The sequence below is a fragment of the Entelurus aequoreus genome, linkage group LG25 (genome assembly GCF_033978785.1).
Source record: "Entelurus aequoreus isolate RoL-2023_Sb linkage group LG25, RoL_Eaeq_v1.1, whole genome shotgun sequence".
In the NCBI taxonomy this organism is placed as follows: Eukaryota; Metazoa; Chordata; class Actinopteri; order Syngnathiformes; family Syngnathidae; genus Entelurus; species Entelurus aequoreus.
In genome coordinates, this window is record NC_084755.1 from 28466743 (window position 1) to 28485643 (window position 18901).

The window sequence follows — 18901 nt, forward strand, 5'->3', positions numbered from 1 at the left end:
TTAGTTTGTGTTTATTTCCTGTCAGCGTTCTTATTTTAGTTCAATTTCCTGCACGTCTCCCTGAGCGCTCGTTTCCCTCACCTATCTCTGATTGGCTGCCTGGCACACTTGGTTGCATTTGGCAATCAGGCTGCTATTTATGCCTGCCTCGCCCTCCAGTCAGGGCTCGATGATTGTTTCCTGTCTCCTGGTAGTCACACACACACTAGGTGTGGTGAAATTATTATATATATATATATATATATATATATATATATATATATATATATGATTATCTACATCAACAATATGATTTGCAGACAGGACAGTCTAAATATATATATATATATATATATATATATATATATATATATATATATATATATATATATATATATATATATATATATATATATATATATATATATATATATATATATATATATATATATATATATATATATTTAGACTGTCCTGTCTGCAAATCATATTGTTGATGTAGATAATCATATATATATATATATATATATATATATATATAATAATTTCACCACACCTAGTGTGATATATATATATATATATATATATATATATATATATATATATATATATATATATATATATATATATATATATATATATATATATATATATATATATATATATATATATATATATATATATATATTTAGACTGTCCTGTCTGCAAATCATATTGTTGATGTAGATAATCATATCTGCTGTACAGATTTACTTTAGAAAAGAGAAGTGTTGGATGCTTCTCTGTGTTGCCTTATTTGTGTTTGACTTTATTAAATGTTCGGGTAGAATGTTATCAATCAAAAGCAGTTTTATTTTAAGTAATACAGAAATTTACACAGCTGTATATCTATTTTATGGAGAAATGTAGTTAATCATAGAACTGGCATCAAATTTTATTAAAAAGTCTTGATTTTGAATCGAGAGTCGTTTTGAATCGAGAATGGATTCTGAATTGAATCATCAACCCCAATAATCGAATTGAATCGTGTGGTGCCCAAAGATTCACAGCCCTACAGGTATATGTAAGCAAAAAAAAAACCTGATGCATTAATTACTTTCTTACTACCGACTATCTTAGTGTTTTTTTTTAATAATATTTTTTTTTAAATTATTTTGTTATTTGTTTTATTTTTTGTATTTTTTGTATTTTTAATAATTTTAATGTTGTTTCTTTTTTTTGTATAATATATAATTCTGTATAATTTTTTTGTGAAAAATAAAGGGTAACAATTCCAGTTCACCCTTAGATGTCAACATGCACGTTTTTAAATGAGGGAAGAAGTCAGGAGCCAAATTGCACTCAAGTAAATGTACTGTTGCTTCAGAGTAATGTGATTCAAGTAAAATTTAAAAATATAATTCAAATAATTACCTGAGTAAAAACTAAGTAAGTATTCAGTGGGGATAAAAAAATAGTACTATAGGTATAGGAATCTTCCAACAACTCATGATTCGATTCAGAATTGATTCTCAATTTACCACCGGTTTTGAGAAGGCAATAATGCATTACAGAAACGAGATTGAGAGAATAACACAAATCTCAAGCGGATTATGTTTTTTTTAAATAGAAGTTACAACTCACATGTAGGGTTGTCCCGATACCAATATTTTGGTAACGGTACCAAAATGTATTTCGATACGTTTTGATACTTTTCTAAATAAAGGGGACCACATTAAATGTCATTGTTAGCTTTATTTTAACAACAAGTCTTAGGGTACATTAAACATATGTATATTATTGCAAGTTTGTCCTTAAATAAGATAATGAACATACTAGACAACTTGTCTTTTAGTAGTAAGTACACAAACAAAGGCTCCTAATTAGTCTGCTGACATATGCAGTAACATATTGTGTCATTTATCATTCTATTATTTTGTCAACATTATGAAGGACAAACTGTAAAAATGGATTATTAATCCACTTGTTCATTTACTGTTAATATCTGCTTATTTTTTGTTTCATCATGTTCTAGCTACACTTCTGTTAAAATGTAATAATCACTTATTCTTCTGTTGTTTGATAGTTTACATTAGTTTTAGATGATACCACACATTTAGGTATCGATATTATACCAAGTAGTTACAGGATCAAACATTGGAAATATTCAAAGTCCTCATGTGTCCGGGAACGTATTTCCTGAGTTTATAAACATAATATGAATTTTTTAAAGTATTTTTAAAAAAAGATAAAAAATATCGATATAATCATAGTAGTATCGACTAGATACACTATTGTACTTGGTATCATTACGATGGATGTTAGGTGTAGATCCACCCATGGCATTTGTTTACATTCAGGCACGCTATCTTTTGTTAGCAGTGAGCTACTACGGTGTGTAGTGAAGCATGTTTAGCTATTCCTCGTCATGCAGTGATAATGATACTTGTAAGAAACATACTTTATTTGTCGCCATAGGAATGAGGATCAGTGATTTAGAAGTAGCTAAAACACTGCCGACTTTTAGCTAGCCATGTCTTAAAGCACCTCTTCCTGAGGGCATTATAGCATTATAACTCCACCTTTATCTTTAGTTTTTAGGCCAAAATGCATCCATTCTCCATTTTCTGTCTACACACTGTGTCTGCTTGTAAGTACTCCGTGTGTGTGCGCTGCCGAACATGCTCCTCTGCTCGTAAAACCAGCAATGTCACAATGTGACACCGCGGCGTCATATCCGTTAAAAAAATAAAAATGGGGAACCGGTACTTTTCAAACAGAGTATACTATGAGTATAGTAGGGTCAGTTTGCATTCACAATAGACTTCGCATTTTTTTTGTAATGTTAAGGACTACATAAAAAGATCTGATTTGAAAAATCCCAATTGGACAACCTACCCTGCAGTGTGAAGAAATTCAAGAAATTGGTGGTTTATTACAAAAAGACAGATTGTGAGTCCTGTGACTCACAGCAAAAGATCGTAATATGGCGACAGTTGATTATTTTCCACACAAATCACGCAACATTGCAAGGCTTATTTGTCCCACAATGACTCCATCTCTGGGAGTTAGTGCGGCGAGTTACTGCACCTTGCTGCTGTTGAACACGGTGAACTCTCTGTCAGACGGAACACTAATAGGCGTAAGTGATGTGTTATGACCTAGATCTACTAAAAAGAACAGCTGGGGCAGCTTGGAAGGACTCGGGCTTCTTCCTAAATGAGTATGTGCGAGCAGAAAAACACTACATCCAGTGTTCTACGTCTTGGGGATGGAGCCAAGGGGGGGAGATCAAACGAGGCTTCCTCTCCTTGTACTATAACCACGATGCGCCTTCTCCAGATCAAGCAATTACACTGTTGGAAAAATCCAATACGTTGATTGCAAAATTGACAATCACTCTGTGAGTCTTTAGTAGGCTTAAAAGAACAAGCTGAGAATGTTGATTCTGGGCCCTCAAGGGTCACTCTCATGTTGAGGTTAGATGCCTCAGGGTCCAGTTTGAATAGACGTCCAATATGTTATGTGTCAGGTTCAAACATCGAGGACATCTATTAAAGAAGACAAGAAGCAAGGAAATAAACAGAGACAGAACTCAATTTGGCTCAATTGAGGAGAAACGTGTCGACCTGTAACCTCTTACAGTGTCACCCACGCTCTGACGGAAAAAGGTTTGCGTCTCCTCCTTATTTTGGATATTCCCTGTTTACACAACAACAGCTGTTTCTAAAGGAATGGGGGGTATGTAAACAGCCATTGTTTTCGGTCACATTAACACAAAAGAAAAAGATGTCTCTGGCTTGGGCTGGTCCTGGATCGAGCTTGGGCAAGTCTTGGATCACAATAGATAACCCCTCCCGTCTCCTCCCATCGTACACAGCGGAATTTTCCAAGCCTTTGGCTTGGTGCAACAAAGACAGCTTTCATTTGTTCACGGGAACTCAGAGAACGGAACATTTTTTGATAATTTACATAACCATTTTTTGACATCACGTCCCAGTTTGTTTCTTTGCATGATACAGAAGGGGAAGGTGTGGCGCGGTTGGGAGAGTGGCCGTGCCAGCAACCTGAGGGTTCCTGGTTCAATCCCCACCTTCTACCAACCTCGTCACGTCCGTTGTGTCCTTGAGCAAGACACTTCACACTTGCTCCTGATGGGTCCTGGTTAGCGCCTTGCATGGCAGCTCCCGCCATCAGTGTGTGAATGTATGTGTGAATTGGTGAATTTGGAAATAGTGTCAAAGTGCTTTGAGTACCTTGAAGGTAGAAAAGCTCTATACAAGTATAACCCACTTACCATTTACAGCTATCAGCATAGCCATCTTTGTCTCGGCATATGTTACACCCTCGGGTTTCCATTTGGCAAGGTGGCCCATAATACTGGGCTGTGACCGGTGCTGCGTTTCCGCCGCCTTGTGCTTCTCTGACCGTTCATGAGTGACTATATCCATTCGGCCACCGTGTTATGGGTTATAGATAAACCTATGGATAATGGAGACATATATAATAGTTTCCTTTTCAGGTGAGAGAGGACGCTAAAGGCAGTGCCTTTAAGGCACGGCCCCAATATTGTTTGTCCGGCTGGAAATTTTGGACATTACTACTTGCCGTAGTTTTGAAGCAATGCATGATGGGAAACCGGATGTTGTGTGTCAGTGTATTAACGTGCCGGCTGGAATAAACACACGCTGAGAAATAGCTCCGTGCCTGCCTACTTTATGGGTTATAGATAAACCTATGGATAACGGAGACATATATAATAGTCTCATTTTCAGGTGAGAGACGACGCTAAAGGCAGTGCCTTTAAGGCACGCCCCCAAAATTATTGTCCGGCTGGAAATCGGGAGAAATTCGGGAGAACGGTTGTCCCGGGAGATTTTCGGGAGAGGCACTGAAATTCGGGAGTCTCCCGGAAAATTTGGGAGGGTTGGCAAGTATGATTTACAGAATGACATATGATATACGCTCAAAGTTCAATATAACACGGTTGTTGGGGTCCATAAAACATTGATCGCGTTATTCCCGAGATCGTGTCGTATAGATCTCCTTATTTGTTATCTTTTCAAAAGAAGACCCAAGACGTGACGTAAATGGTTGATTGAGCTCCCACGTCACAGAACGGGGCGAGCACTGTGCACTAGTAGGTTTGGACATCACTGGGTCGATATGGTTTTATTTTTATTCAGCAACATTTTCAATCAACAACTTCCAGTTTCTTCCGACAAAGCCCAAAAAATTGTGCTCCTCCGCGCTCTTTCCTCGTCAAAGCTTAGTGCTATCATTCGATTCTGTGTGATTTCAAATATTTTATAGTCTTCCTTAGGCCTTATCCAACTCATTGTGTAGTCTTATCAAGCCAGCGGAGCTAACAAAGCCTCGGCTCGAAGCCCCCTTGCTCCGAAGACAGCAAGAACTCGACTCGGTGAAGGAAAAAAACGTGAGTACAATACGGCTTCGTGTGTCTTCTTCCTTCTCATAGAGAGGTTGTCCCTGCTCGAGGGACGTGTCCGCCATTTAGAGCAGAGTAACTTCGTAACTTTAGATTCGGGCTCCAGTACTCTGGAATGCCCTCCAGTTAGAGATGCTACCTCAGTAGAAGCATTTAAGTGCCATCTTAAAACTCATTTGTACACGCTAGCCTTTAAATAGACCCCCCTTTTAGACCAGTTGATCTGCCGTCTCTTTTCTGCTCTGCCCCCCTCTCCTGCGTGGAGAGGTTATTAGGTGACCACAGATGACACGCTAGCTGTTCAAAGTCGGGACCCGGGGTGGACCACTCCTCTGTGCATCAGTTGGGGACGTCTCTGCGCTGCTGACTTGTCTCCACTGGAGATGATCCCCTGCTGGCACCACTATGGACCGGACTCTCACACTATAAACTAGATCCACTATGGACTGGACTCTCACACTATTATTTTAGATCCACTATGGACTAGACTCTCACACTATTAACTAGATCCACTCGACGTCCATTGCACCGATCGCCCGGTTTCTCATTGTATCCCATTGGGTTGAGTTTTTTCTCGACCTGATGTGGGATCTGAGCCGAGGATGTCGTTGTGGCTTGTGCAGCCCTTTGAGACACTCGTGATTAAGGGCTACATAAATAAACTTGGATTGATTGATGCCGTGGACATGCTTGCTTGCGTTAGCCGTATTGAGCTAACTAGCCCCCTCTGTAGCAGCCATAAAAGACAAATGACATATCTTGCTCGTTAGCTCGTTCTACACCGCGAAGTAAACGTGTGAAAATTCGGGGTCCTGGGCACAACCGCGTTGTAGAGAATACCGTGGCTGCGTGAGTGTATTCATCCATCCATCCACGGTCTAGCTCCATCCTATCTTGCCGATAGTATTGTACCATATGTACCGGCAAGAAATCTGCGTTCAAAGAACTCCGGCTTATTAGTGATTCCCAGAGCCCAAAAAAAGTCTGCGGGCTATAGAGCGTTTTCTATTCAGGCTCCAGTACTATGGAATGCCCTCCCGGTAACAGTTAGAGATGCTACCTCAGTAGAAGCATTTAAGTCCCATCATAAAACTTATTTGTATACTCTAGCCCCCTTTTTAGACCAGTTGATCTGCCGTTTCTTTTCTTTTCTCCTCTGCCCCCCTCACCCTTGTGGAGGGGGGGACACAGGTCTGGTGGCCATGGATGAAGTGCTGGCTGTCCAGAGTCGGGACCCGGGGTGGACCGCTCGCCTGTGCATCGGTTGGGGACATCTCTGCGCTGCTGACCCGTCTCCGCTCGAGATGGTCTCCTGCTGGCCCCACTATGGACTGGACTCTCACTATTATGTTAGATCCACTATGGACTGGACTTTCACAATATTATGTCAGACCCACTCGACGTCCATTGCATCCGGTCTCCCCTAGAGGGGGTGGGTCACCCACATATGCGGTCCTCTCCAAGGTTTATCATAGTCATTCACATCGACGCTCCACTGGGTTGTGAGTTTTTCCTTGCCCTTATGTGGGCTCTGTACCGCGGATGTCGTTGTGGCTTGTGCAGCCCTTTGAGACACTTGTGATTTAGGGCTATATAAATAAACATTGATTGATTGATCCATCTATTTTCTACCGCTTGTCCCTCTCGTATTCAGTCGGGTGTAATCCGGGGGAACGAGTCTGGTTCGGTGGGTTTTGTTTTATGGTTTTGCCCATTTAAGCTTGCTTAGGACCTCACACTTACCACGTGTACACACTCTAAATTGCTTCCCTTTGTAGTTATTGTCTTTTTTATGCTCTCCACCAATAGCTTTTTTTTTCCCCCCACTGCTGCCAGCCATGATAACTATGTGCTGACTTTGGCTCTAAAATTTTTTGTCTTTTGGAGTGTGGTTGAATCTGCCTTTTTCTATAATGACCTGCCTGCCTACTCCCATTGTGTTGAAAACACACACACACACACACACACACACACCTGCTTGTCAGGGCCTGGGGGAGGGTGTCACTTCCATGCAGCTTCCCAATCTGCTCACTATATCAGTAGTGCAGCTCATGTCAAAGATGACTTAACACAACACTGCAGAAACTTACAAGACACACAATGAAGCGTTGACTACACGGTGCTTGGCAGTGACTTTGACGGCCCCTTTGAAAAAGGCAGACTTTTAAATAAATAAGAACTCTTACCGTAAGCGTGGGGATGGCCGAGACAAGCGAGAAGATCAGCACCGGCGGGATCTTGCTGGTGTTGTCCGGTCCTGGGTAGGGCTTGGAGAAGGTCTTGTCGTAGCAGAAGAACCCTTGGATGTGCACGGGGAAGGTGTCTGTGTACTCGAAGTAGTAAGCCAGGAGAACCGTCCCGGCCATGATCACCAGCTGGAAATAGAACATTATCTCTCCGTTAGGAAGCGAGACGGCGAGAGGGGAGCGAGAGGAGGGAGAGGCTGGGGCGGAGGTGGAGAGGAAGGGGGACGAGTCCGGTCCCGGCTCCACGCGGCGGCGGGGAGATGCATAGGGGGGAAATACGAGAGGCACGGTGTGATGTTTGGATTCGGATGTGAAGCCGAGAAGAAAGGAGAGGGCGAGGGAGAGAGCGAGGGGAGAGAGCGCCGGAGAAGATAAGATAAGAACATTAAAGAGATAGCAAATGTAAAGAGTTGCTCTTTTCATGGCAGAAAGGGGAGTCGAACAGAAAGAAAGCATTGCCAGTACAAAACAAATTGAGTGTGAGAGTGGAGCGAGAGACAGAAAAATGATATTTACTTAGAAGTAAAAATAGTAGTGCTGTCAAACCTACGATGATTTTGATTTACTTATAAAACTTTTTTTTAATTCCATCCCCCTCCCTCGTCTGTCCTGCCTTTGCTTCTTTGTTTTGTCATAACTTTCTTGGAGCCTCTTTTTGCACTGCTCTCCAAAATCCAAACAATGAAACTGATCAACTGCCTTCTCAACGAAATGGTAAGTGGCTTTTGTTCATAGCGCTTCACTTACCCTGAGCGCTTTACATTATACGTCACATTCACACACACATGAACAAGCTGATGTCGGAAGCTGCCGGGACTTATCGGGAGCAAGGGTGAAGTGTCTTGCCCAAGGACACGACGGCCGGGCTCTACCATCTGCGCCACGCTGCCCCAAAGGTCTTCTCGACGAGAGCCTGCCTGTCCTGACGAATGTTAGCTGCCAGACACATGATGGGCTCTTGGGAGAAGTGGAGGACATTTTTGGGCCGCATACCTGCCGCCATTCCCTCCTGTTGCAAGTCTTGTGGTTTCTGTGTACAATTTTTGTGTGCTTATCACAGATCAAGTTTTTTTTCTTGGCCCCAGTCTGTGTCCCCTGCACACAAAGGAGCCCAGTTTGAGATAAACTTTTTTTTTTTTTTAACTCATCCTTCCTCAGCCTCTACCTTTTTCCCACCTTTTACACGGGGCACCGTAGTGGCGACCTACCACGGTTCCTGTTCTGACCACCAATGTTTGTTTGTCTAATCTTGAACGCCTTTGTGGTGAAAATGAAATTACGTTATACTTGTGCAATGACAATAAAGAGCATACCATACTATACCATAGCATGCCATACCATACCATACCATACCATACCCCCATTGCAAGTCTCCAGTTTTGTGTGTCGGAATATGTAAATGGACTTTGCTTGAGGTTTTTTTCTTGGGATCTGCTTTTTTCTTCTTCTTCACCTGCCTGCATGTTTACCTTTTTCATGGCGAACCCATCAGTCTTTCTGTTCTGTCCACCCTGTATATTGTATGTCTGTTCTCCAATGAGTTTGTACTGAAAATGACATTCCGTTGTACTTTTTTAAGTGCAATGACAGTAAAGTTCCGTTCCACTCTAAAACAGTTCCTTATGGTCCAGATTATACGTATCGCACGGCTCTGTACATGGTGGCCCGGGAATGACCTCATATACCGGGCCCCGAGTTTAGTTCCAAACTGGGGGAACAAAGATTTTTTGCAGTAAATTACTAAAAACACTGGAGTGTTCCTGTCGTATGGCGGAACTTGGACCACTGTAAACACTGTCAGATCTTTGGATTGACAATTTAACGATTTCAACACTGGGGTCCAAACTTGTGATTTACATAACTCAGGTGTTCCTCAAAAGACCTCTTTAAGTCCTCTCCTTTTTGGCAGTTACATGTTTATTTCTTTTTTAATGTGATTTAAGTAAGTAAGGTCTTGTTTACTTCAGATGCAGTCAGTAGGCATTTGTTCAACTTCTTTAGTTAAACTAGTGCCGTTCCTCAAGGTTCCGCTTTAAGTCCTCTCTTTTTCCATTATTGGGCTATTCAAGTGGTGGCCCACGAGTTTAGTTCAAAGACACACATTCTCCAGCAGATTCGTGAAAACACCAAAGCGCTGTCATAGAAATGATCCCTGGCTTTTGTTTTGCGTGTCATACAGGTGTGAGACGCACAGGTGATTTTTTTCTTTTAGGCGTTTTACTTGAATGTAAGTCAAAACATTTTCATCCAAAATGTATTTTGAAGTGAAATTGTAGACAAAAAACTGCAGACTTTCTTGTGCACTTCCTGTTCTGACTTGTCACGTCAGGTCATGTTTATTCTTAGTTGGGTGTCTATTTCTGTTTGTGCGCTCACTTTAGTTTCCGGAGTTGCCATGGGCGCTGATTAATTTCACCTGCCTCTGATTACTGGTCGGGACGCTCACCTGCTCCTGATCACTAATCAGAGAGCTAATTATATCTGTCACGACGGGGTTTTCGCTTAATGCGGGGTAGTTCTCCCAGGAAGGCTAACGGACGACTCCGGACAGGACTTGCAGGTAGGAACATTATTTAATCTTAAGAAACAATGAACGAGGTACAAAACAGAAAACAACCCGAAGGCAAGCGTGCCTATCGCACGTGGAAGCTAAGGCAAAAACTTAGGACATGAAACTATAGACATGAACCTCACGAAACTGTGGCATGAAACAACTAGCATTAACTATGGCATAGAACAAATACGAAACTGTGGCATGAAACCAATAGCATTAACTACGGCATAGAACACACACGAAACTGTGGCATGAACCCAATACGAAACTGTGGCATGAAACAACTAAGACTTACGTAGTCCAGGCATGATGCAAACAACTAATGACGCCAGGACGACTGACTGGCAAAGGCAGGCTTAAATAGTCCTCTGATTAGCAGCAGGTGCGCGTCCCGAACACCAGAGGCAGGTGAAAATCATAAGTAGCCATGGTAACTAAAACAAACTCAGGTGTCAAACAGGAACTAAAAGAGTCCAAAACTAACAGAACATAACAAAAACATGATACGGACCACAGATCATGACAAAATCCGCTTCAGCCTGGCAGTCATGTTTGTTTAATCCCTATGTGTAAGTTTATTTTACTAGCTACTTGCTACTACCCTCATGCTAGTTCATTGCTAAGCTTCACCGTAGCTTCTCGTGCCATCGGCACGTTTATCTTTTGTAAATTTTGCCGTCACCTATTGAGAATAAATCCGCATCTTACCTGGACGCAGCTTCCTGACGTCCTTCTGAATCTTGGGGAAACATGCGACCCCAACGTAACACCTCCTAGCTGTATAAGTTCTCCAGGCTGCAGTTTGCTCTCATTAAACACATTTATACCTGCACTGCCCCGACTATCTCTGCATCCTGGGGTCACGCTTCAAGCAACTTGACACAACTGTTACCCATTTTTGGAATACAAATTGTCCTTGCATGGTCTGAGTTGAAGCCCTAATCTTTACTTCATCATAAATAATAAATTATGGCAAAACACAGCCGGCATTTGCACACAAAACTTGTTCATATTGAACAAACTGGGGCTCAGCGATATATCCAGTTTGTAAGATATATCGATGTATTTTTAAACAAGATATGAATTAAGAAAATATCGTAATATCGATTATTTGTTGTGTTCCTTGATTCTCCCCGGCTTCCCACTCCCTTTTGCACGTAAAAGAACATCCATTGATTGGTTGGTTTATGTATAAGAACATCCATGATTGGTTGGTTGTTTACTATGATGAGTCACGATTGGTTAAGGTTAGGGCAACACATTAGGGACAGGCCAATCAGAGGCAAGATAGGGCGGGTCATGGAACCAGGAAGTGAAATCACAACAGACATCACAAATGACGAAAAGAGAGTCGTAGAAGAGAAGAGGGAATATTTAAGCGGGCGATTTATATATTTAAAAAACTAGTGGAAGATGGCAGACGGATTCTCTTCCTTAGATGTTTCTTTTAGCGATGTAGACAACGTCCTGGAAACCCACAATAGGTCTACTTGGCCACATTTGGACAAATGTATGCGTCTGGATAAAACATTAATTTGAGTTGTTTAGCCCAAATCAAAACTGTTCTCGAGTTGCCAAGCCGGGCGCTGACCAGAACCGTACATGTGTGACAGTCCATTACATCGTCGACTGGGAATTAAAACGTGCCTGCCTGCAAATGTATTTTTTATCTGAGTCTGATACATTTTGTATTATTTGCACAGCTACTATGTTATTTATTTTACGTAGAAGGAATATTTTTATATTTCATTTATGTTGTGTAACTCTCGGCAGGGTCCTTGAGGGTACATGGGAGTTTGCCCAACCAGTCTACATGTGCTTTGTGGACTTGGAGAAGGCATTCGACCGTGTCCCTCGGGAAGTCCTGTGGGGAGTGCTCAGAGAGTATGGGGTATCAGATTGTCTGATTGTGGCGGTCCGCTCCCTGTATGATCAGTGTCAGAGCTTGGTCCGCATTGCCGGCAGTAAGTCGGACACGTTTCCAGTAAGGGTTGGACTCCGCCAAGGCTGCCCTTTGTCACCGATTCTGTTCATAACTTTTATGGACAGAATTTCTAGGCGCAGTCAAGGCGTTGAGGGGATCCGGTTTGGTGACTGCAGGATTAGGTCTCTGCTTTTTGCAGATGATGTGGTCCTGATGGCTTCATCCGGCCAGGATTTTTAGCTCTCACTGGATCGGTTCGCAGCCGAGTGGGATGAGAATCAGCACCTTCAACTCCGAGTCCATGGTTCTCGCCCGGAAAAGGGTGGAGTGCCATCTCCGGGTTGGGGAGGAGACCATGCCCCAAATGGAGGAGTTCAATTACCTAGGAGTCTTGTTCACGAGTGAGGGAAGAGTGGATCGTGAGATCAACAGGCAGATCGGTGCGGCGTCTTCAGTAATGCGGACGCTGTATCGATCCGTTGTGGTGAAGAAGGAGCTGAGCCGGAAGGCAAAGCTCTCAATTTACCGGTCGATCTACGTTCCCATCCTCACCTACTGTATGGTCATGAGCTTTGGGTTATGATCGAAAGGACAAGATCACGGCTATAAGCAGCCAAAATGAGTTTCCTCTGCCGGGTGGCGGGGCTCTCCCTTAGAGATAGGGTGAGAGTAAAGCCGCTGCTCCTCCACATCGAGAGGAGCCAGATGAGGTGGTTCGGGCATCTGGTCAGGATGCCACCCGAACGCCTCCCTAAGGAGGTGTTTAGGGCACGTCCAACCGGTAGGAGGCCACGGGGAAGACCCAGGACACGTTGGGAAGACTATGTCTCCCGGCTGGCCTGGGAATGCCTTGGGATCCCCCGGGAAGAGCTGGACGGAGTGGCTGGGGAGAGGAAAGTCTGGGCTTCCCTGCTTAGGATGCTGCCCCCGCGACCCGACCTCGGATAAGCGGAAGAAGATGGATGGATGGATGGATGGAACTCTGTGCTAGTTAAGAAGTTTATTTTCTGTGCTGTTAATACCCATCTTGACTAACTGTTTTAATAAAAGTGCCACTGACTGTTTACAGTACAGTTGTCATTCGCTTCAATTTCAGTGAATATCTTTATATAGATTTATATCGAATATCGAGTTTAAGTAAAAATATATCGAGATTATACTTCTTCGTCCATTTCGCCCAGCCCTAGAACACACCTTCAAGACTATTGTTCTTTCGTCACCACCCAGGAACGACAATTCCCAATTGGCCCCCGCGAGCGATGTCTTGATACAACAGCCAGAAAGAGCATAACAAAGTGGTTGTCACTTTATTGGGCTTCCTTCTATGAGTTGGTAATGCAGTAACTGCTAAAAGGTTTCCTATCTTGGATTGCATACCAGTAAGTCAAAAGTGAATAAGGTCCCTTCAGAGTTTAGTAGTATTTTTTGTATAATTTCAGACTGTTATAAATACATGGACGTGTGTTTTATTATCAGGTTTCATCTACTGGCTTAAAACATTTCAGCCTTCTGAGACAATGTATAATGACTATATCAGTTGTTCTCAAACTTGTTTCACCAAGTACCACCATAAAGACCAACATTAGAATACAGTAGCGTAGTAAGCCTAAGTAACCATTAAAAACAATGCAGGAGTTTTGTTTAACAAATATATTTAACACGGTTTGAACAGTAACACTGTTTGAATATAGGAAAATAAAACACTTGTCTTAAACCAAGTGATTCCTTGGCATACCACAGTGAGAATCACTGGACGATATGTCAGGTGAGAACTCAAACATAGGTGGAAGCTATGTATTGTGGACTAGTATTTGCTTATTAAATAACCAAGAAAAAAACGTTTTTTTACAAATCCATCTGGGTTAAAATCACAGTGGTGCCCAGTTTTTGTACATCCTTTTTTTAGTATAGTTTGGTTTTCAAAAATACTCTTTACTGAAAATTTTCACCGATTTTTAGGGCCGCAAGAAAAGGTGTTAAGCGATAATTATTGGGCCAATATTATGAATTAGGTGTGATACCAATAATCTGATGGCATTGAAAGATATAGTTCAGATAAAAAGAACAATATTGCTCAAATAATGCACAAACTACATTTATATCTATATTTATTATAATAACAGATACAGTATGAATAAGTTATTGGTCTTGAAAAAATATGTAGTACATTTTCTAATTGTGTGAATTGAATAATATATGGTGACATTTTTTTAGATACAAAGAATCCCAGAGTCCCCTATCCCTGTCTTCTTTGTCCTGTTCCTTAAGGGGGATCCCAAGACTTTCCCAGGCCATCTGAGAGAAATAGTCTCTTTAATGTGTCCTGGGTTTTCCCTGTGGACGCTTGGGGACTTTCATACTTAGAAGAACTTGCAACGGGCCCCAAGTTGTATCCGGCCTGTCTATGGAATACCCCAAGAGGGAGGCTTAGAGTTGGACACGGCCCAGAGTGGACGTTAAATATGGGGTATACTGGCCCTGGACAACAAATCCAAGTTAGGGTTAGGTGCCCATGGACAAAGGTGCCCCAAGTTGGACGTCCAGCATGGGGTATTCTTGTCCAACTTGGGCTACCTCAATCCCATGTCGGACTGCGTCCAGCTTAAGGTTAGGACAACATGGGACAACCAGATGATTGGGGCCTCAATCTAACTGGGGCCCATCCTGACCTGAAATAGTACGGTCCGTTCATTTGGGTTGTGTCATGTTGTCCCTAGGCGCCTGTCTCCTTCAGATTTCGTACTGGTTGAGAAAACTCCATGCACCCTCAAGGACCCTGCTGGGAGTATAGAGCTGGTCCACAGTTCCATGACCAGGACGGAAACCACACTGCTCCTCCTGAATCTGAGGTTTTACTATCCGGCATAGCCTCCTCTCCAATACACTTTGATATCCTTACCAAGAAGTCTGAGAAATGTGATATGCTGATAGTATATATTTGTACCATGAATTGATTAACGTGGACCCCGACTTAAACAAGTTGAAAAACTAATTTGAGTGTTACCATTTAGTGGTCAATTGTACGGAATATGTACTGTACTGTGTAAATTGTACTGTTTCATATAATGTATTCTCTTCCTTTGCAATCTACTAATAAAAGTTTCAATCAATCAATCAATCCCACAATAGTTGGAACACACCCTGTGGTCCCCCTTTTAAAGAGGAACCACCACCCTGATGTGCCAATCCAAAGGCACCTCCCCTGATGTACACCCGATGCTGCAAGGTCTTGTCAACTAAGAGACCTAGGGCATCCAGAACCTTAAGCTACTCCAGAATCTCAAGCTACTCCAGACTTATAGAAGACTTTTAAAGTACTTTTGATAGTAGGCTAATATAGACACTTATGTTGTCTTCATTATAACACTTATATAAGACTTTTAAAGTCATTTTGATAGTAGGCTAATAAAGCTAATATAGACACTTATTTTGTCTTCATTTTAACACTTATATAAGACTTTTAAAGTAATTGTGATAGTAGGCTAATATAGACACTTATTTTGTCTTCATTATAACACTTATATAAGACCTTTAAAGTAATTTTGATAGTAGGCTAATATAGCTAATATAGACACTTATGTTGTCTTCATTATAACACTTATATAAGAATTTTAAATTAATTTTGATAGTAGGCTAATATAGCTAATATAGACACTTATTTTGTCTTCATTTTAACACTTATATAAGACTTTTAAAGTAATTTTGATAGTAGGCTAATATAGCTAATATATACACTTATGTTATCTTTATTATAACACTTATATAAGACTTTTAAAGTAATTTTGATAGTAGGCTAATATAGCTAATATAGACATATCATGTGTTGCCTTCATTATAAAACTTATACAAGACTTTTACAGTCATTTTAATAGTAGGCTAATATGGCTAATATAGACACTTACATCATGTGTTGTTTTCATTATAACACTTATATGAGACTTTTAAAGTCATTTTGATAGTAGGCTAATATAGACACTTACATCATGTGTTGTCTTTGTTGTTGTTTTTTGTATTTTTGGTCCAATATGGCTCTTTCAACATTTTGCGTTGCCGACCCCTGTGCTCAGCTATTTAATTGTATTTTACAAAAAAAATGCTTTATTGTAAAATATACAGGACGTGCTAACATTTGGCATCCACTAAAATGAGCCCACATTACAAATGTTTCTTTCCAACTCTATAAAGAAAGTGGAATTGAGTCAGTATGCTTGGTAGGACGCCGTTCTTATCCTGATGGAGACGTGGATAGCTGCAGTTGTCATGGTGAACATTTATCTGGAGGAATCAGGCTTTGGTGTTTTGGTATTTTTAGTGCCTCAAAATTTTCATTTTTTTTTTTATATAAAGATCAGTCTTTCTCTAAGCTTCACGAGAAGGTCACGCCAAACACAGAAGCGGTTTCGCACACACGCACACAAGAAGGTGGAATGGCCATCTGATGGGAGCTGCTTTGGAACGAGCAATTTCTTTGTCCTCTGGTTTTATTGCGTCTCAGATGCTTAATTATTCAAGAGAGACTGGCTGTTGTTTTGTCTTTGGTTGCAAAACGGCTAACAATCCGTAAAAGCTTGAAAAGAACAACAATGTTATTTTGACGTGGATTCAGCCCCCGGGCTCCGGATAGGTCGTCATGTCACAATGCATTCGGGTTCAACTTTGACCTCGAGATGTGCAATTAAAGTACAACGGTAAAGGGTTACAAAATATAGACCAGTGGTTCTCAAACTGTGGTGTGGGGTACGCCAAAGAAGTCTGTAATTACGTACTGTGTATGGCGTATCATTGTGTAATGTTACAGTGGTCAAAAATATTAAATAAACCTGCATTGTTTTTAATGAATACTAAGGCCTACTATGCTACTGCATTTTAATGTTGGTCATTATGGTGGTACTTGGTCAAGAAAAAGTTTGAGAACCACTGATATAGACAATAATCGATATAAAACAAATATAACAATTGTATTGGTAGATCTTTTAACATTATACAAACCCCAAAACCAGTAAAATTGGCACGTTGTGTGAATCGTAAAAAAAATAAATAAATAAATACAATGATTTGCAAATCTTTTTCAACTTCTATTCAATTGAATAGGCTGCAAAGACAAGATACTTAACGTTCGAACTGGAAAACTTTGTTATTTTTTGCAAATATTAGCTCATTTGGAATTTGATGCCTGCAACATGTTTCAAAAAAGCTGGCACAAGTGGCAAAAAGACTGAGGAAGTTGAGGAATGCTCATCAAACACTTATTTGAAACATCCCACAGGTGAACAGGGTAATTGGGAACAGGTGGGTGCCATGATTGGGTATAAAAGCAGATTCCATGAATACACAAACAAGGATGGGGCGAGGGTCACCTCTTTGTGAACAAATGCCTGGGCAAATCGTCAAACAGTTTAAGAACAACATTTCTCAACCAGCTATTGCAAGGAATTTAGGGATTTCACCATCTACGGTCCGGATTATCATCAAAAGGTTAAGAGAATCTGGAGAAATCACTGCACGTAAGCGATGATATTATGGACCTTCGATCCCTCAGGCGGTACTGCATTAGAAAGCGACATCAGTGTGTAAAGGATATCACCACATGGGCTCAGGAACACTTCAGAAAACCACTGTCAGTAACTACAGTTTGTTTGCTACATCTGTAAGTGCAAGTTAAAACTCTACAATGCAAAGCGAAAGCCATTTATCAACAACACCCAGAAACGCCGCCGGCTTCGCTAAGATGGACTGATGCAAAGTGGAAAAGTGTTCTGTGGTCTGACGAGTCCAAATTTCAAATTGTTTTTGGAAACTGTGGACGTTGTGTCCTATTGACCAAAGAGGAACAGAACCATTCGGATTGTACTACCGGAAATGATGCCATATATTACTGCATATGTCAGCAGCCAGTATGTACCGTAAATTCCAGAATATAAACCGCTACTGTTTTCCAAAGCTTTGAAAAATGAAAAGGTGCGGCAAATTTATGGATTTTTTTTTCGCTGACGGCCTTAATGCAAAATGTTTAAAAAAACAACAAGCAAATACACAGAGTAGGTGTGTTATTGTTTGTGCCATGGCGCCATCTTTACCATGAGTTTACTGCAGTGCTGCATGTTTGGACTGATGCTAATCTCCTAGCCGTCCATAGCGTTACTACCCGTGTGGATTCTTCATTAAAATACTCCAAGCAGCGTTGGAAAGTTTTACAATATAAATAAAACAATTCCTACTTATTAAACCATCCTGTGTAATATCTGTAGGAGGGTTTTCATACATTTGCACTTGCTATCGGGATGTAATCAAGTTAGCGTCTTTAGCATTAGCTAAAATGCTAACACGCTTACAAGTGTCTGTATTAGTATTATTAAAGGCCTACTGAAACCCACTACTACCGTCCACGCAGTCTGATAGTTTTTATATCAATGATGAAATCTTAACATTGCAACACATGCCAATACGGCCGGGTTAACTTATAAAGTGCAATTTTAAATTTCCCGGTTGAAAACGTCTCGGTATGATGACGTATGCGCGTGACGTCATGGAGTGAACGGAAGTATTCGGACCCCCTTGGATCCAATACAAAAAGCTCTGTTTTCACCACATAATTCCACAGTATTCTGGACATCTCTGTTGGTGAATCTTTTGCAATTTGTTTAATGAAAAATGAAGACTGCAAAAAAGAAAGCTGTAGGTGGGATCGGTGTATTAGCGGCAGACTACAGCAACACAACCAGGAGGACTTTGAGATGGATAGCAGACGCGCTAGCCGCAAACCTCACCTT

At 41.2% G+C, this 18901-nt stretch overlaps 1 protein-coding gene across 1 annotated transcript in view; it reads right to left on the reverse strand.

Moving 5' to 3' along the window:
- Positions 1-7891, reverse strand: part of LOC133642376 (phospholipid phosphatase-related protein type 5-like) — a 90913-nt gene extending 83022 nt beyond the window's left edge. The window contains 1 exon segment of the mRNA XM_062036526.1: positions 7594-7891. Coding sequence (XP_061892510.1) covers positions 7594-7797 — 204 coding nt within the window. The 5' untranslated portion in view covers positions 7798-7891.
- Between the last annotated feature and the right edge of the window lie 11010 nt (positions 7892-18901).